At 41.0% G+C, this 20,036-nt stretch overlaps 1 protein-coding gene across 5 annotated transcripts in view; it reads right to left on the bottom strand.

Moving 5' to 3' along the window:
- Positions 1 to 355: 355 nt before the first annotated feature.
- The window catches only part of FRMD6 (FERM domain containing 6), a 107,771-nt gene continuing 88,090 nt past the window's right edge, over positions 356 to 20,036 (bottom strand). For all 5 annotated transcript variants that reach the window (XM_027553744.1, XM_027553747.1, XM_027553745.1 and 2 more), the window contains 7 exons: positions 19,380 to 19,445; positions 18,430 to 18,498; positions 15,497 to 15,671; positions 10,747 to 11,082; positions 9,884 to 10,015; positions 5,628 to 5,719; positions 356 to 3,359 (listed from right to left, as the gene is read on the bottom strand). In XM_027553744.1, coding sequence (XP_027409545.1) covers positions 3,075 to 3,359; positions 5,628 to 5,719; positions 9,884 to 10,015; positions 10,747 to 11,082; positions 15,497 to 15,671; positions 18,430 to 18,498; positions 19,380 to 19,445 — 1,155 coding nt within the window. In that variant the 3' untranslated portion in view covers positions 356 to 3,074. The remainder of the gene's footprint in view (positions 3,360 to 5,627; positions 5,720 to 9,883; positions 10,016 to 10,746; positions 11,083 to 15,496; positions 15,672 to 18,429; positions 18,499 to 19,379; positions 19,446 to 20,036) is intronic.

The raw sequence follows: 20,036 nt of genomic DNA, 5'->3' as shown, positions 1-20,036 counted from the left end.
AAAGAAGTAGAGACCTTTATGCTCCACACTTTGGGACTGAATAGTGGCTGACTGCCACACCCTTGAGCCTCTCGGAGCCTTGTTTCCTTCATCTCTAACTTGAAAAGATTAACAGTACCTGCCTTATGGGAATACGAGGATTCAATAGTTAACACACGAGCTTCTGACACACGTGGAGCAGGCTCTGGCACGCGGCAGGGCTTGGCATCAGCTATTAGCATCAACACAAGGGCTACTTTGCTCAGAATTCTATCAGGTTGTCCTTAAATGTGCTCTATTATAGGAAAGAAGAACATAAAGAGAACAGTCACTCTTGCATCATGGAGAACTCTAATAATAATTTTTAAAAAGGCACTTCAAAGACAAATAAAAAGTAACTTTATTGACTGCTAATCTTACCATGAAATCCTTATAAGAATAATTACAAAATAATGCAGTTTTTTAAACACACTTTTGGTATCATCTTAACATGATGATCCTTTCACAGAAAGGATTATTTACAATTTATGCAGATATAAAGTTCATTGTTGCAAATACAAATGCAGACATGTAGAGGCAATATATACCAAACTGGTATACTGACTAGCAATGGATATTAACAAATGCAGAATAAATATCAGGTTTATACTTTTCCTTTATTTTTTAAAACAATTTCCAAATACAAAAATGTAGATATTCAAAAGGGATTTTCATATACATATATATAATTCTGCCGCAGTGGATCAAAAAGCAAAAATATGTCCTTAGCATGTCTCATTTTTGAAAACCCACAAGACTATTCATAAATCCAATTAGAAAGAGGGTGTGCAAAACCACTAACGATGCTGGCAAAACCCTAAAGACCTGATTCTGTTTGAAGTAGAGAGAAAATAAAAGTATAAAGCATTATGTACTTAATTAAATATATATTTTTTGATGTTTAAACAAGAAACACTAAGAGCTAAAGGAAATACACCACATTTATGATCTGGGCTTTTTAGGGTCAAACTTCATCAGAATTTGTCTCTTAAGCATCTATAAGAAATGGTGGATTATTTAATGACTTATAAGTAACAGTCATTAGATGATCCTTTCATACTTTCATCCTTTTATATACAAAGATTGAGATACTTTAATACATTCTGATATCTGAAACTTTGGTTCTTTCAAACATTTGATAAAAGCAAAATAATTTCCTGACTATAGCACTCTAGCATTTTTTTCCTTTTAAAGTGTCAAGTTAAACCAAGTTGACCGGCCTGTGTGTACCCACTGCTCTTTCATATCCACGGCGGGGGCGGAATGTGAGGGGCAACACAGGTAGCGCTTGTTCTCACTCGCCACATGTTTATAATACTGACCCCCATCCACGGGGAACACTGTAGGTTCTGCTGTACCCTAAGACTATTTCTCTGTTACCTGAAAACGTAATTTTGTATAAAAATATGACTGTTTCTTTAGAAAATAATATAGTTTTTTTAATAAAACTTGGTAGATAGAAAAAATGGTATATCAAAATATGGTAAACAAATGTTGTAAATATATGAAATCATTAAAAACATCTTGTAGAAAGACATTGTGCTAAAGTACTTTCCTGAAGTGCGAGCAACACTGTTACTGTACATCTGAAGGTGAGTAAGTTCACTCTCCTGACTTGATTTTATTATATATCCTAACAGCAGTGGCAGTAACTGTCCTAAAAATGGCCTTTTCTCAAACACTAACACTTTCTATATACGTCAAAGTTAATGAAAAAGACATCCTCGGGATTGGTGGTTTTCAATCCTGTTACATCTAGCTCCATCTGGAAACTTCAAAAGAAAAGGCAATTTTCACCTGGGTCTCACCACAAGACACTGATTTAATTCATCTGAGGTGGTACCCAGACATTGTTAGTTTTTTCAAAGATCCCCAGATAATTCCATGATGCAACGAGGGTTGAGAACTATGGCAAAAGACACATGAGAAAACAGTCATTCTTGACTGTGTATCTATCAACTGATTGTCTGTAGGCATCATTCATTCAGTGACACCAAACATCATTATCCTCTGCACCAAACAAGAAAGACCATGTATGTAAGATAGACATGGGAGCTGTCTATCTTTCATAGATGAAAAGGTGGTAAGCTTCAGACACACATAAACACACAATCTTATGTATTTATATATGTATAACATATATGTATAGTTGGGGTATTTTGGTTAAGCAGAAACCAACATTACCATAATTTATTCTTGATTAAAAAAAACAAACCACCAGGTATAAACATATTCTAAGACATTTCTACAGTTTTAACAGAAACTGGTTTTGGAAACTCCACAAAATTCATTATGGCATGAACACAACCGATCTGTTACTTGGACAAAGGACTCGGCTGAATCCTAGAGCTTTCTGGAAGAGCAGGAGAAGGACACGGCACTGACCAGTGTGAAGCACTCACAGGCCTCACCGCACCATCTTTTGGTTATTGCTTGATTCACATCTTGTTGACCTTGGGCTGCACTTCTGTGATGACGCATCTTTGGCATGCTGGAACCATGTGATTCAACCGCTTCATTCCTGTTCACTTTGGGACAGCCTCAGAGGGATGGCAATGGCTATGACTGGGCAACTGTCCCTCTCTTAAAAAGATGAGAGCTTCTTCTCTCTCTCCTCCCTCAAACCACCAGCATTTCATGAGGGAGTGGTAGAAAAAAACATACAAGCAAACAAAGAAACACAACAACATCTTTCACATGATAAAAAAAAAAGTGATGTTACACGTAATTGAACTGGAAAACAAAACAATGAACACACACACCGCAGTCTGATATCCTGAAGGTTTGGTAACCAGTAAAGCACATTTCCTTTCAAAGGATCAGTGAACTTCCGGGCACTTGTCTTGCTGTACATTCTCTGTAGTCCTTTTCCTCCTGTGTTAATACTTAAAGTGCAACTGTCCCACGGCTTTTATTTCCATCACAACTATTATAAAGAAAGAGATATGTCTGGGGTGAAGAAAATATGGCACAAGTAATAGGTAAAGAAAGAACCCATGGCTTTCACAGCCTCTAGCAAGCAGCAGGCTGTCTGGACAGCTGCACGCAGAGGTCCTTTAAACAACAAACTCTGGAACTTCATCGTGGGTGAGATCCAGAGAGAAGTATTTGCTGGTTCTTTTGACTGGAAAAGCATCTTGGATGTTGACACACTGCTGAGCCAAGCAGCTGCTGCAATAGAGGCCTTCCTCATCCAGTTCATGGCCACACCCAAAGGTGTAACTCTGAGCAGTGTCCTGACACAGTCCTGCAATGCGCAAGAAGTCCTTCTGGTAAAGTCTGATGTCATCAAGGCTCAAGCTATGTCGATCGGTGGAGGTCTTTGGTTTTCGACATATTGTCTACAAAACAAGGGAAGGTTGAAACGACTTTAAGAGTATAGACTAATGTGAAAGTTCATCACTCTGTGTCCTGCACAGAGAAAAGATGCCAGATCAGAAAATGTTAAGGAATCCTTAGCTGTTAGAGGGTGGCTTCCAATCTGTGGTTTCTGGGCCCTGAAGCCCTGTGAGGAAAAAATGCTACCACCACCAATAATAGTAGCTAACATCTCCTGAGCCATTATTATGTGCTGCTGCTGCTAAGCTGCTTCAGTCGTGTCCGACTCTGTGCGACCCCATAGACTGGCAGCCCACCAGGCTCCCCCGTCCCTGGGATTCTCCAGGCAAGAACACTGGAGTGGGTTGCCATTTCCTTCTCCAATGCGTGAAAGTGAAGGTGCTCAGTCGTGTCTGACTCTTAGCAACCCCATGGACTGCAGCCCACCAGGCTCCTCCATCCATGGGATTTTCCAGGCAAGAGTACTGGGGTGGAGTGCCATTGCCTTCTCCATTATCATGTGCTAGGCCCTAGGAACTCAGTGACCTTCCCCACCCACTCCCTAGAAGAATAACCCAAGGCTCAGAGAAGTCAATGCAACATGAATCCAACTGTCTCCAGCATCTCAGAAACCGAGCAGTTCTCCTAAAATCAGGTTGCATGGGTAAAGGTACTGTTTCTTTGCTTTTCCATGAGGCTATGGCAATTAGGCATAGCAACACTCTTGTGATGAGGTCTGTTATTCTTTTAATACGAGATGGGAAAACAAACCAATTATTATGCAAGAAACACAATTTAAAACACTATTTTTTTAAAAAGCTAGAATTCTTGGGTAGAAAAATAACATGAAGTGTTCTTGGTGTAGAAAAGGTTGGGAGGCAGCCCCAGGATGAAGAGGTGGCTCCTAAACAGTGCAAGAGGCTGTACTCTACCAAATGCTGCACACAGCAGGTTACAGACTTTCCAAACTCATTATCCCAAGAGGTGGTACTGGCTGCAAATATAAGCAGGTTAAAAAATGGTTCCAATAATTACATGAATAGAAAATCCTTAATGGGTTACTTATGGAAACGAGCCATTACAGCTCTAACCTACTTTTGCTGCTGAAACCACAAAGGCTAGCTTTGTTAGAATAAGATATCACTTTTGCTACCAGCAGAAGAGAACAGAGTCTGAGCTCAACAACATTTTACTTGGAATTGCCATATCTGAGAGCCCCCCAAAGATGATGATCCTCGTACTGATGGTGTCTTCTGAGGATCCACCAAGACTTTCACACAGAATTCATCAGGTCATTGCCACAAAGCATCAAGGCAGGCACCCATCTCCCCATCTCCTGGGTGTAGAAGCTGATCCCTAGCTGTACCCCACAAATGTTCATGTACAGTTAAGAGCAAACATCGAGTGGCAGGGGTGGGGTGCAAACTGAGGCAGTTTGACCCTGGAGCTTGTACTCCTAATCATCATGCTACATGTACAGCTACAAATACCACTTATTGGAAGTGCTAGAAGAATAGTTCATAAAATGTCACTTTCATATTATGGCTACTGAAATGGAAGGAAAAAAAAAAGACAAAAGTTAATAAGGGAAGAAAGAGAAAAATATAAAAGGCAAAGACTGTCAGATACAAGAGAAAGAAAGAAAAAAGAGGGAAGATAATAGAGTGAAGAAAACAAGAGACCCACAGAGCACCCAAGACAGACAGCATATAAGGAGAGAGAAAGAGAGTGGTCAGAAGTCAGAAGTGAGTATCAGTTGTAGATTCCATCCAAATCCTGCAACAATGAGTTTCAGAGTATTTTAATTTGTCTGTATCTTCTGATAGCTTAATCGTCTAACCAGTGATTATGGGTTATCAAACACACTAGCTTAGCACAGTTTGAAAATTCAAACTGAATAGAATAATTAAGAGTGTGGAAACACTTCTGTCACAACATACCTGACAAGAAAATTACTCTCCCAGTTGTTGAGATCAACACACACACACACACACACACACACACACACACACACACAGAGTTAACCTGAAACCTAAAGACCAGAGGCTTCTCACCCATATGAAGTATGAAACAAAGTACACAGTTCATCCAAATAAAAATCCCAAAGAGAAATGGAACTAGCAAATAAATGGAAATAAATTCAGACTAAAACTGGAAAGTATGTATCTACTAGGAATCATTTCCTGAAGGTTTTAAATTTCTGCTCATTTACATAATTATAAATGCAAGCCCCTATTTAAAACTGTCTATAACTTCAGCTCCTGATTTAAGTTTTTCAACTCCTCCCGTACCTGTGGAAGAGAATCGGTGCTCTGGCCACGCAGTTTGACTACCGTTTCTGAGGAGCTGGAGGTGGAAGAACCGATTTCTTTCACAATCAATCCTAAAGTAAAACACAGAGGAAAAACCAGTGAAGACCTCAAATTATTCATCCTTCTTGCCACGCATCTGACATGAACTACTGTGTGCTTGTGCTCAGTCACTTCAGTCACGTCTGGCTCTTTGTGACCCTATGGACTGTAGCCCGCCAGGCTCCTCTGTCCATGGGGATTCTCCAGGCAAGAATACTGGAGTGGGTTGCTGTGCCCTTCTCCAGGGGATCTTCCCGACACAGGGATTGAATGGGGTCTTCTGCGTCTTCTGCAATGTAGGCAGATTCCTTACCGCTGAGCGACCCTACTACCAAGAACTAAAGTGCAAATATTAGCCAGTGCTGATTAATCTCCCTCCCTGTGGCCCTTTGGTGGCTGATGACAGGCATGGATCACAACCACTCCTTGTGTTGCAGGGAGTGGTGAGATCCATGAGGGGTTAGAGCATGGCATGGAGGTTAAAACTGCATTCTCTAAAACAAACTTCTAATTAAGCTGTTTAGGATGCAGTTAGAAACAAAAACAAAGGCCGAAGGTGAAAGTGGTTTCTTCACTGTATCGCTAAAGCTCCCCTACTCTCCATACAACACTGACTTTGAATATAACTCTCTGAACAGTGACACAGCCTCTAGGTTTGGTTCTGCTTAAATGAGCAGTGGGTAAATGGGCGGAAACTGGGTCCAGGCAAGTAAGGACTGTGTGTCCTGGCCAGTGTCCTCTTACAAATGTGGTTGAGCACAGCACCCATCCAACTGAAGAGCAAATGCCCACCAAGGGCAAGGTCCAGGGCCTGCATATGGAACACACTCCGTTCCAGAGGTTCCTCTGGGAAGATGGGGCCACTGCACAGGCCTCCTGCGTCAGGTTTTACTGGCCTGACACCAAAAATGGGAGGCTACAGTAAGAAGTCAGCTCTGGACCTCTGAGATCACCAGAGCCCCTTGTCACTGAGGGCTCAGGGGGCCTGATGGTATTTTAGAAACAGAAATCCAGGGCTAAAACTTTCCTAAGGGACTGTGGCATAGGAATAAAGCATCCAGAAAAAATGTTTAAGAAGGTAAAACTGTCAACAAGAACTGGCGATGTAAGTGAAAACCACTCATGTTTCTTGCAAACAGATGGAGCAAGTGAAGGTCAAGCCCCAGAGCCTTAAGGCTAAATGGCTTAAGTACATTTCCACCTGATAAAGAAAAGAACCTTGGGTAAGTAATATGATTTTTATTCAGCCACTGCTAGTAATCCATAGAAATGACTTTTTGTATTCTATCTCTTTAAAAGGGTCTCATGATAATTCAGTGTCTGGCATGTATTAAGTGTTTGATGATTAGTTCAATTAAAAAATGATATATGTACATTCCTTGGCTTATATGTAGACAGTTTATTCTCAGATGACAGTCATGTTTTTGGGGTTGGTACCAACTGCCTGAGCAGAAGATCTTTCTCTAGAAAGCTCATAATCTTTTAAAAAGCATTAAACTTAAAAAAAAAATTTACTTATTTTTGGCTGTGCTGGGTCTTTGCTATTTTGTGCAGGGTTTCTCTAGTTGTGTAGAGAGGGGGTATTGTCAAGTTGTGGTGTGTGGGCTTCTCACTGCAGTAGTTTTTCTTGTTGCACAGAACGGGCTCTACGGTGCACAGGCTTAGCTGCCCTGCGGCATGTGGGCTCTTAGTTCCCAGACCAGGGATATAACTCATGTCAATCGGCAGGTTCTTAACCACTGGACCACCAGGGAAGTCCCAGCATTAAACTTCTGAGTGAATCTTCACAGGAAGAAGATGTGGACTAGGGCACCGGCTGGCACTTGGTATGCTTCCTTTTGGATTTCCTTGTAAACGTGCCCGTGTGTGTGTGTTAGTCACTCAGTCGTGTCTGACTCTTTGCGACCCCATGCACGATAGCCTGCTAGGTTCCTCTGTCCATGGAATTCTCCAGGCAAGAATACTGGAACAGGTAGCCATTTCCTTCTCCAGGGGATCTTCCTAATGCAGAGATTGAACACAGGTCTCCTGCATATACAGGTGGATTCTTTACTGTTTGAGCTACGAGGGGTGCCCAAATGTGCCCTGGTTGCCTGTAAATCACCTGCTCTGAAACCCAGAACCAGCACTAGAAAACTCAGCATCAAGCCTGATGATCAGAACATTGAACTAGCTCCTGCCAACTTCCACAAGAGTGAAGGATAGAGCAGTACACTCCATCACCACTCAATCTTAGCTCTGTGTATTTAAAACAATGTTTAAAGGCTCAGATTATAGAGATCTGGGCAAACTAGGATGATGCAAGGAAGAAAATAAAAACATCCATAACCCCATTATCCAGCAAAAAGGTTACTAATATTTTTATCATATATGTATAAACATTTTTATAATTTGAGATCATGCTATTTAAACAATTTATACTGTTTTTCTTACCTATGTTTCTTATATTATTAAGTACCCTCTGAAAGAAAATCTCATTATTGAATGGCTATATAATATTCCACTTTAATGAACAGAACATAACTTTACTCATTGTTAAACTTTAGTTTCTTTTTTCTTTTTGCTATTATATTTGACATTTCAATACACATTTTTTATATATAAATCTTTTCAAAAGCCATCTTATTTAAATTTTAAACAAATTTAATTTCTATTTAAAATTACAAAATTAATTTATAAAAATCAAACAGAAATAAAAAAAATAGAAAGTAAAAGTCTGCTTGCCTCATCTCTCCTTCCCAGAGGCCCACTTTAGACAATTTTCTTTACACAAACACACACACAGAGTGAGTGATGACATGCTCTCTATACAGCTATAATATGCATATATATATTAAAACATTTTTAAGGAAAAAAATTAAACATAATAAAGTAAATGGACAAAAAGGGGCAAAGTTTGGTACAAGACTAGAGCAATCAGCCTCTTGGGTCTTTGTTGCTCAGAGTGATTCTCAGCAATCATGGGCAGGTCTGTTTCTGGCTAAGCTTCTGAAGGCCATGGTTCTGCTAGGTTAGCAAGTGGAATTCTGTCATCAAAGGTTCCTCTTACTCTTTAGAGAGCTGCCAGAATGACAAAGACTGTGTCTGTTAACCTTTTCATCACTAATTCCCTGCCCCTGATGCGTGGCAGAGGATCACAATCAGAGGTTGTGGGTCATGACAGGCCAATGCCAGGTCACTCCAGTCGAAGGAGGATCTCTCACTGAAGCAGTGCTTTCAGCGGCAAGACACTTAGCACTGAAGTCATTTCGACAGCTGGCTCCTAAGGCATTTTCTTTATAGAACAGAGACTAATTCATGACATGTGACAAAAGCAATTACAAGTCTGAGGTTTTTTTTTTTAAAAAAAAAACTACTTTTTTTTTTATAAGATGACAACTTTCATTTGAGAGAAATATATATATTATTATATAACTCTATAAAAGGGTTATAGTGAATACATTTAAAGATGTCATCAAACATAGAATTTAAGAGTTTTTTTTACGCCAACCTTTTTTTAACGCTTTTTCTCCAGATTCCTACATTCTATATGATATAGTGTGTGTGTGTGTGCACGCTCAGTTGTGTCCAACTCTTCTGTGACCTCCATAGACTGAAGCCTGCCAGGCTCCTCTGTCCATGAGATTTTCCAGGTAAGAGTAATGGAGCAGGTTGTTATTTCCTCTTCCAGGGGATCTTCCTGACCCATGGATCGGACCCACATCTCTTATGTCTCCTGCACTGGCAGGCAGATCTTTACCAACTGTGCCACCTGGGAAGTCCGTATAAAATAGAATGGGGGAAACCAAAACAAAGTAAACCTGGAGAGCTGACTGCTGCTTTTCTCCACCCAGCATTTGTCCTCTCTAATCCATGGGTTTTCTTGTCTATGGAAAGGAGGAGGCCAGTTTGAAGGGTCTCCAAGCCTCTTAACAGATAAATCACATAACTCTCTGATTATCATTTAAAAGAGCAAAGAGGGAAAGATAAAACCCAATTACACAGCTTTGTCCAAAGCCTGAGGTAGAGGATGCTAATTCCAATGCTGAGTGCTTCTCCAGCTTCCCTTTCCTTTCCCTCCACAGAAGGCACTCGGTCCCACAGTCTGTGACACTGATGTGCAGCCCCCAACCCACCCCTTCTATTTTCCTGGTCGCCTGCTTCCCAGTCCAGGACCACTCCCTGGGTAAGGAGAGGTCCCTTCTGCGGGAGCTCACCAGAGTGTCCGTTCAGCTTCCGTGACAGGAGCATGTCCTCTGTGATATAGATGCACATGTCTGGGCTGACTTCCAAGGACTCTTCATTCATCTGTTCCAGGTCTCTGGGGTCATCAACCAACATCTCTATTTCTGAAGAAGGGAAAGACATTTAGTGACACAAAGGAAATGGTTACCATTCACAGCCACACCTTGAGGGAGGTTATGCAATTATTTACATGTAAAAATAAATTTGCTAATGAGACTCTACAATAGGAAATTCCAGTGACAATTCTCGACTAGATCCTGCTTCTCTTTTTCTCAGGACTGTTGTGTTATCTACATGTCTGCTAATGCCATGATCTGATTATCAATTATTCTTTCTCTTTAAGAAAAACTGTACTAGCATGCTGTGATGACAAAGGGCCAGCGGAGGCTGATGGGTCGTTTGGCTCATGCCAAAGCAGACTGTTGACAAAGACAGAATGAATAGTGCATGAAGCTCTCCGTCTCCCACATCTGCCATCTCTTGGAGCATTTAACAATGAGATTTGAGATCCACATGAATTCTATAGTAAGCACACATATGTTTTTCAGTTTTCCTCAATGGAATCAGTATATCTTTTCCCCAAACTTGAATGCTACAGCAATTATTTGAAACAGAAAAACAATAAAAAAGATGCACCCAAATGCTGATACAGGCTATAGATCTCATCTTATCTCCTTAACCCAGGGTGAAGCAGCCAATGCTGTGTTGCTCTCTTCTCTATTACGACATTAATCCTATGGAACCAACACTGGGGAAGCACTGGGAAAGAAAAAGCAGAAGGGGCCCTGACGATGGGTCAGCACCGTTAGCTTGGAGGGCCTGGGGGGCAGGTTACCATCATCCTGCGAATCCTCCTCCAGCCGGTCCTTGCCGCCACTCTCCACCCCGGAGGTGTGGGAGCTGCCGTGGCTGGTCATGGAGCTGCAGGTTTTCAGCTTGCGGTGGATGGCACTGCCAGGGTAGGCGTCCTCAGGGCCCGCATCCCGGGCCTTGGTGTCGGCCTCGATGCCCGAGGTGTGGGAGCTGCTGTGGCTGGCGGTCGAGTGACGGGACAGGCGCTTGTGCTTCATGCTGCCGGCGCTGCTCCCGCTGGCCCGTGACCGCTTCTCCAGCTGGTCCATGTCGAGGTCCAGGTTGTCGCTGATGTAAGACTCCCGGTACTGCTTCTTCTCTGTGTGGTGAGGAACACAGCTTGTCATTACAGTCAACCAAGGCAGGAGGAATGGCTGGTTAGCCCAGGGCAGGCATCAGGCCACGAACGAGTACAATTTCACATTCAGAAGTGAGTGACTGGAAAGTGCTGATAATTCTGATAGGAACTCTATGTAAGAAGACTGCAAAATGAATAAAACCCAGTACAATAGATCTGAGGCAGGTATTTGACTACTTGAAGACTTTTAAAGTTTCAAACACTGCAGAAGAATGCTACTCAATGTGGATGAAAAGACCACTTCTTGTCTGAAAACTGTTATTTGTCCACAATGGAATAAGTTTAGGAATTGAGAATAAACATTTAGAAACTTTCAGAGCGATCTGATATTGCCAGGACATCCACTAATGAGACTTTGAACTTTGCAAAAGTATCAGTGCATGGTGGATTAGAAGTTTTGAAAAATCTGGTTCTTCCCCACAGATAATTTCTGAAACTCTGCTACAGAAATGGTTTCATAAGTACACTTATACTAACTGCCTTTCATTTGATTTGTTCATCTGTTCAGTTTGGTCCATTGTTAACTTAGCTCTAACTGTTGAAGACAATTTAAAATAAAACTATTTTTCTGAGAATTTCTTTCAAAAAATTCCAGAACTGAGATTTTCACAGATTAAGATTGCTTTTCTCCATTTAGGCTGAACTAATGAGACTTCACGATCTATTAAGAAAACATAGTAATCACTCTGGTTTGATGATTTATACCCACTTAGCCTCTGACTGATAAAACTGTTATTTAACAAGTTGGTACAGATCTTTAATGCAGACAAAGACACAATACTGGAAAGTCCCTTTTATCAAATGCTAAACTAACTATTACATAAAGGCACAAACTTACAACTGGGCTACAGGTATACAACTGATATGCTATGCTATGCTAAGTCACTTCAGTCGTTGCCAACTCTGTGCGACCCCATAGATGGCAGCCCACCAGGCTCCCCCGTCCCTGGGATTCTCCAGGCAAGGACACTAGAGTGGGTTGCCATTTCCTTCTCCAATGCATAAAGTGAAAAGTGAAAGGGAAGTCGCTTAGTTGTGTCCCACTCTTAGCAACCCCATGGACTGCAGCCCACCAGGCTCCTCCGTCCATGGGATTTTCCAGGCAAGAGTACTGGAGTGGGGTGCCATTGCCTTCTCCAATACAACTGATACAAACATACTATTTTTGTGCTTGAGGTCAGAAATTTAAAACAAAGAAAGAGCCTTGTATTTTTAATACTTATGAGAAATAACACATCAAAACAACGTTAAAAAGGAAGAGTGCACTTGGGGAATGTTGAATTGATACTATTTCAGAAACTGTTAACTAAACCAGACTGGGTTCTCAAGGGTCTGCTAATGGATTTGTCTTGTCTCTTGGTTAAGTAAAAATACGTGTACTCTTGATGTCTGAATCCAGCCTGAAGTATAATCACCACAGGCTTCCCCAGAGAAGAAAGGAACATCAGCAGAAAGAGAAGATATGTACTCCAGGATGCAAAATGGCAACGATGCTTGGAGATGATGGTGTGTACACTTCTGGGCTCCAGCCTATTTATGTTACTTCTAAGGACTCAAGCTGAAGCAAAGAGGTGTGTGCAGCCATACTCACAGTGAGGCAGAAGGGAACCAGATATCAGGGCCTAACCACAAATCACTGCTACAAAAGTACATCCATCTACAGCCCATCTTTTTAGGGCTAGGCTGGGTTCTAATGAGTCCTATTTTCTAAGAAAGCAGGTGTTAAGATGAAGAGCTAAAAGGGGTTTGCAAAATTCCCATATGCTTTCTATTTGTTGTAGTTTTAATACAATAGGCACATGGCCCTTGGAAGGGTAAAAAGTAAAAAAAAAAAAAAAAAAAGTCCTAAGCCCTAAGACAACTGATAACAGTGGCTCTAATAATTAAAAAAAAAACTTTTCTGTATCTTTAAAAAGAGCCCTTTTACTCCCAAATTTCTGACAGATTTGGAGTAAACTAGTTATTCTATACTCACACACATAGTCACTAGAAAACAAGTACTTTGCCAACCTGTCTTCTAGCTAATAAGAGCCTAGCCTGAATTACTTCGTGTCAACATGTCAGCACAGCCTTGGTGCTCCACGTGCCGGCTTCTGCTCCTGTCATCGTGCTTTTCATCTCTTAGACCTTCTGCAAACGTTTAAGGAGTTTCACACCGATCAGTTACAAAATGAGGAAAATGTTGAAATAATTTTGAAATTTATTTTAAGAAATACAAAATGCAGCCGCTCACCCTCTAGTAATCACTGGTGTCAACAATGCAATCATCTGTTGTAAAAGCCCACAGAACACCAAACTTTTCGTGTTGTTTTGGACCATAATGCAAGTCAATGCACCCTCTTGACACAAAACCTAAGAATAAGCCCTAGCTATCGAGTAAAACTGAGTTGAAAAAAGATTTTAATGACAGAAAGCATTTTTTATCCATCTCTTTTTAAACAACAGGATTCTTGTGATCATTTTTACTACAAAATGCAAAAATAGTGTTTCAGACAAGGTGACACTAGATGAAATCTAATTAAGAAAAATACAGATTCTTTTCACGCTGTGATTTTGGCTAATGTTAATAGCTTTTTTTTGTTGTTTAAAATGTTGCAATCCTTAAGTGTGGGTGAAATAACTGAATTCAGGCCAAGGTTAATCCAAAAGAACTTAGTTTCAGGTTTTCTTCAGATCTGCAGGGATTTCTAAGCAGAAGAAAGTAAAGATAGGGAAGAAAAAAAAAAGCCATATCTGCAAAATGTATCTACGCATACCCACATCAAAGATCCAATCTGCATCACTGTCAATCTCACTGCCCCATTCACATAAGCCCTCACATGCACGTGATAACAAAGCCCTCCCCTAAGAACTCAACATTCTTTGTAATTTTTCTTTAGAACCTATAGGGGAGGTTCATTAATTCTTTCAGGGTACAAGGGGCTCACATTACAGTCACCTAAACAAGAATTTACTAAAATGCTGTGGGCAGAGAGCTGCTGGAATAAATGAATTTCCCAAAGTTGCGAGTTGGCCATTCAGGAATGAAGCCAACTTGGCAAATGATGGGCTCTGCACCTAAGTCACCTATTCTCACAAGCTTTCCTGGTGCTTCTGCCCATTTAAATTCCTAATCTTCATGTCAGCGTCAATGCACTTGTTATACTGATAAGTCATCATGGGGAAGAACTGGCAGTCTGGCAGCAGGGGAAGCCAATACACTAGACAGTGAGACTAATTCTCTCCAAAGACAAATGCAGTTTGGTGGCAGACAGTGGAAAATGATTCATGTTCTAATTGCTACTTAAATTACAATGGCATCTCCAAACTGGGCCTCATTTAAATTGAGAGGCAGCTTTTGAGAAACATCCATCAGATTGTGTTTAAACCTCTATAAGGATTTTTGTTTGTTAAGAGAGGACAGGTACTTGTCTTGTTTCTATAGGGAACGTGACGTCTGAGAGGTCAAAATGTGTTTCCGACATGGACCTAAGTTAATATGAATCTGAATCCTAATTTATGCAAATACCCCAAATAAAATCTAATAAAATTACCAACAATTACTATAACATGAGTTTGCAAAAAAATTGAAGACACTGAAAGACCAAATATGCAAAGTAGCATTTTTGGGTGTGAAACTGGAGTGTGCTGTACAGAGTAACCACAGGAGATAAAGAGCTAACCATCAGGTTAATACTGTGAAGTTGAAGTCTACTGTTAGAAGCCTCCACCTCGTCTTCCTCTCCTCACCAAGACTTGCCCTCTCATGGCTCAGAACTCTGAAGCCCCACATGCACTGCTCTGTTCTGTGTCTCAGCAAACCGCCCCCGTGCCCCAATAGGACAGGCTAACAAGATCCTCAATTGTAAACTTTTCTCTCCTTTGTTGGTCTTTCTTGCTGAGCCAGACAAGGGGCTTCCTAGTTGTCAACAAGAGGCTGGAGATATTCTGTGGCCCACCTTTACTGTCACTCTAACATAAGGAATAATCACACTGCAAGGAATTTCAGAGAGCCTGTACATAACAGCCCCAAGGTGGACCAGTGTATAAACAAGACTCTGAGATGCAGATAAAAGCTGGTAAGCAGATAAACCTTAGCTGTGCTTCCACATAGTGGCTTTCTGGACTTTCAAGTTGAGTGCAGGGAAACTTTAAAGAGACTGTTTGCTAGGACAGTTAAATAGCAGGGATAATCTCAGATATGCTGACCAGCCTGTGGGTGGGCTTTCCAGGACTGCTGAGATGGAAAAAGCAACGCTGCTGGGGACCTGGAGAGGCTGGGGGTCCCCAGGTCCCACTCTTCAGGAGACTAAAGCCCCAGTTCTTGGCAGCTGTCGAGTAAGGGGCCACGGGTAGCAAAAGTACCACCTGCTTCCCGGCCAAGATTTTGCGATACCTTCATTTTCCTCCAGCTTCCGGATGTGGCGCAGAACGGGCTGCAGGTTCATGTAGAGGCGATGGCTGTTGCTCAGGAGCTGCAGAAGATGTCTGGAGCGCATGGGGCACCCCGTGTAGTAGATGAGCTTCCTGGCAGAAGGCAAGCCATCTGGGAGAATCTCAAACTTCTTACCCTGTGGAGGGAAAGAACAAGTCAGGAAGACAAGTCTCTGATGTGTCAAGGTCCACTTTCTTTCCTAGTAAGTAAGGAAAACTACAGACTCAGAAATAGATGCCTAAGGCTCCATCCAAAGTTCCCTGAGGGGTATATTACTGTCTTCCCTTTCAAAAATGTCATGGGATAGAGGATTACCAAAAATTCAGGGAAATGCCAAGCCAGGGTCTTCCGGTTCCATCTGTGGTTTCTCTGGCTGGCCAGGCTATTTACGTAATAGAGAAGAGGCCATCATGAAAGCATTCTCAAATGTAATCCCAACACCCTAACTCAGTAAACAAGACCACAAGCTCTAGAAGAGTAATGCATTCAAATATTTGTTGAACGCTGACAAGATGTCAAACACTTTTCTAGTTCCTGAGAAAACAGTAGTGCATATATGACCAAGTCCCTACCCTCCTGTTGCTACAATCTGGTGCTAAAGAGGGTGAATAAACACATAAAATAACTACAGCTTATGATAAATTATGGGGTGGAAATAAACAAGGAGTTACGATAGTAAACAATACAAGATACCTATTTGGGGGTTAGAAAAAAATGAAAAACTCTTTAGTCAGATAGAAGAGGGACTTGGAAGCCAGATGGATAGCTGGAGGGATGAGATAGGAAGGAGAAATAAGATATGCAAGTGGTATGTAAGTATCTCTCTGTCAGTGGAGGAATCTCATTCACCAGGTTTGGGATCATTAACCCGAAGTTGCTCAGTCGTGTCCGACTCTTAGCGACCCCATGGACTGCAGCCTACCAGGCTCCTCTGTCCATGGGATTTTCCAGGCAAGGGTACTGGAGTGGGGTGCCATTGCCTTCTCCGAAATTGAGGGAGAGGGTGTGGCAAAGTTCCTTCCAGTTACAGAATATTATGAATTCCTTTAACTTTTTTGACAATGAATAGGATAGCAGGACTACAGAAAGGAGTCTTCCAGACACAGTGATTCTCAGCTGGAGACGACAGGTAAAGCAAAGAGGGAGGTGTATTTTAACTACACACTGAAAGTCAGCACAAAGCAATTCAGACATGGATGGAATTTCTTACCTCTTGACTTTCCATTTTAAAAGGAACCACCACCAGATCTCAATGCTATGATAGAATGCTTGTAACTTACACTTCATGAGCACTAAACATGTATTAACTTACTCAGTCCTCACAAGTCTATGGCCAGTGAAAGTGTTCGTCACTCAGTCATGTCCGACTCTTTGCAACCCCACTGACTGCAGCCCACCAGGCTCCTCTGTCCACAGAATTCTCCAGACAAGAATAGTGAAGTGGGTAGCCATTCCCTTCTCTAGGGGATCTTCCGGACCAAGGGATAGCACCCAGGTCTCCTGCACTGTGGGCAGATTCTTTACCATCTAAGCCACTAAGGAAGCCCAAGGGGGTGGTCCATTATTCCCCATTTTGTAAGCAAGAAACCAAGGCACAGAAATGTTAAGTGATATGCCCAGAGTCATACAACTAGGCAGGGCTGGGCCGGCTGCAAAAAGAATCATCTGGGAAGTTTGCCAAAACAGATTCCTAGTCTCTGCCCCAGACTTGCTGAATCAAAAATCTCCTGGGTGAGGCCCAGAAATCTAAACAAGCTCCTCAGAAGAAGGTGATGCACAACTAGATTCAGGAACCACTTGGTGCAGGACCCTTAAAAATTCAATTTCTATAAATGTATTTTATTACTACTTAATTGGAGACATGAAGGGGGCAAGTGGGTTAATAATTTTCTCATTTACAAATAACTCCACTCCTTTCACAAAAAGCTTGAAGGAGAAAGAGCCAGTGAGGAGGAGGCAGGTCAGGCCCCATTTAATGTATGAGTAAAGTGAAATCAGATTGAACTGTGCCCAAGGAATTAAAGTCAGAAACAGGTCTTTTAACTCACAGGGCAGTGTGGGATCAGTGCCCAAATGCGATCTGGCAATAGAGCTCTTTATTTATATAGGCCATCTTCCTGCTGGAAAGAAGCATGTGTCTTAATCCTTATCTTCCTCCTCTTTTTGTGTATTTCTTCCAGTAATTTAGGAACAAAGCAAAATTATGAATTTTAATGACTACTAGAAAGACATATAATTAACTGTAATTCTTTGAACTCTTCCCCAAAATGGATACAGCTGGCAAAAGAGTGAAACAGCTGGGAAAAAATAAGAATTTGCTCTGACCAAAGAAAGTGTATTGTTCTCAATACTCTAAAAACAAAAGTACTTTTCCTGTTAAGAGTTGTAGCCCTTTCCTTATAATGATGATTTTCAACAGACAGATTTTAATAGAAACATCTTTTTATATCACTCTTTATTCTCTATTCAAGAGAAGTTAACTTCCAAAAGAACGGGCCAACCCCCAAGCTAAGAATAATTTACCCTCTGATTACAGCTTTCTGTTTTCTAATCCCTTTGCTGTACATTTTTAAAAATAATTCTGTTTGATGAATTCATCTTGAACTTTTCCCATCACATTTTTTCTGCAACTAGGGTAGAGTGGTGGGGACCAGACACACAAATTAAAATTGGTGATTTCTTTTGCTGTAAGACTCTGTGATTTCAGGTTCACTACTGAAAAGTGGCAAGGATTATAATTACAGTGCATGCATAAGAATCTAAGAAAGCTAACTATTTTCATCTTCAATTTTGAGAAAACATCAAGTTTTGTGCCTGAAACAATATTTTGTTTAAAAAACAAAAATCCACAAAAACAAACAGATGAGTATTTTAGTCAGTTATTTTAAACTTACCACAAACACCAACTTTCCAACATTGGTCCAAGGGAAATCATAAAGTAATTGTTTCTCTTCGTCTAAATTCTGTGGAAAGAATGATGAGTTACTTATAACTCTAAGTTATGCACATAGAGTTACCGAGGAAACTGACAGATACTCTAAAATAGCTCTAACTTCTTTCCCAGAAAACTAAAATACATACAGTAATTAAAATCCGAAAGAGGTCCCCAACTCTCTTTAGAGACATGCAGACAGTAATTAAAAGAGAAATGATACAACTCTGCCACTTTGGGTTCCTCAGTGACTACGTTGCCTTTCAAGGTAATCTGTTCCCTTCTGGCCCATCTCTAAATTTAAATAAAAAGTCCAGAAGACTCAGGCATTCGAGAGATGAGATAAGGCACTCAGATGTTCATAACTGGGTGTTTTGCCTATACCAAAGATAAGGCACCCTCCCAGGCCTCACAGACCTCCTCTTTCCCCTGTTGATGGCGGGATGATAACACCATCCCACCTGCAGAAGGATGACAGGAACCGCTTACTCAACAGATGAGTTTTATCAGAAATTGTAACGGAAATTAAAACGTCTGGGTCAGATACTTTATCACAAAGTCATTTTTCTTTCCATAGTTACAGATGCATCAGATGATAAAAAAAAAAGAATGCTAAAAATTAATGACACACAGAGAAAAATGTCTGGATATTAATGATCTATGAGTGATAAATGTGGGCCAATCTTTGGTTTGCTGTTTCCTGTTCTAGAGGACTTACTGATGTCAAGGATCAGACTGTTTCACTTTGTCTATCCCACATTATCCACATCTGTGCTGGACAAATAAGAAGTAGTAACCAATCAATGGCTGGAAATAGGACCAGTGGACATAGCACAGGACCAGGCAGGCACGCTGTCAGAGTGAAGACACAGTGGATAGATACCATTTGACACCTATTCCCCATTAACTAACCTGAAAAATCTGTATTCCCCGCATGGTCAATCCAAGGGTCAGAGAAGCTTCAATTTCCCTTTTATCCTGTAGGAATAAAATTATATGAAAAAGCGTATCTTTCTTCCATAAGAAACAATTCAGCACTAAAGAATGAAAGATAAATTTCAGTATTAGAAAGCTTTTTACTTAAAATAGCTTTGCCTTTCTGCATCCTTTTTTTTCCTGTAAGATACAAGAAAATCATGGGTACATATTAAATCAATAATGATATTTTCTACTTTTTAAATCTGAGATTTCAGAGTTTTAATGTTTTTACTATACTTTCATATCTGACAATATTCTAAATTCGTGTGTTACTGAGAACTCTGGTAAGACTATTTGCTACATTTACATCAATTTTTTTTTTAACCTTCTATGCTATGCTAAGTCACTTCAGTCGTATCCAACTCTTTGTGACCCTATGGACTGTAGCCGGGGATTCTCCAGGCAAGAACAAACACCACAGTGGGTTGCCATGCCCTTCTCCAGGGGATTTTGCCTACCCAGGGATCAAACCAGTGCCTCTTATATCTCCCACATTGGCAGGTGGGTTCTTTACCACTAGTGCTGCCTGGGAAGCCCCTTTTAACCTTCTAACATCTTTTCTCAGATGTTAGAATCTTGAATATAATGTCA

This window comes from Bos indicus x Bos taurus, chromosome 10 (genome assembly GCF_003369695.1).
Source record: "Bos indicus x Bos taurus breed Angus x Brahman F1 hybrid chromosome 10, Bos_hybrid_MaternalHap_v2.0, whole genome shotgun sequence".
NCBI lineage: Eukaryota > Metazoa > Chordata > Mammalia > Artiodactyla > Bovidae > Bos > Bos indicus x Bos taurus.
The sequence above is the reverse complement of the archived record's forward strand: the minus strand, read 5'-3'. Positions and strand labels throughout refer to the sequence as shown.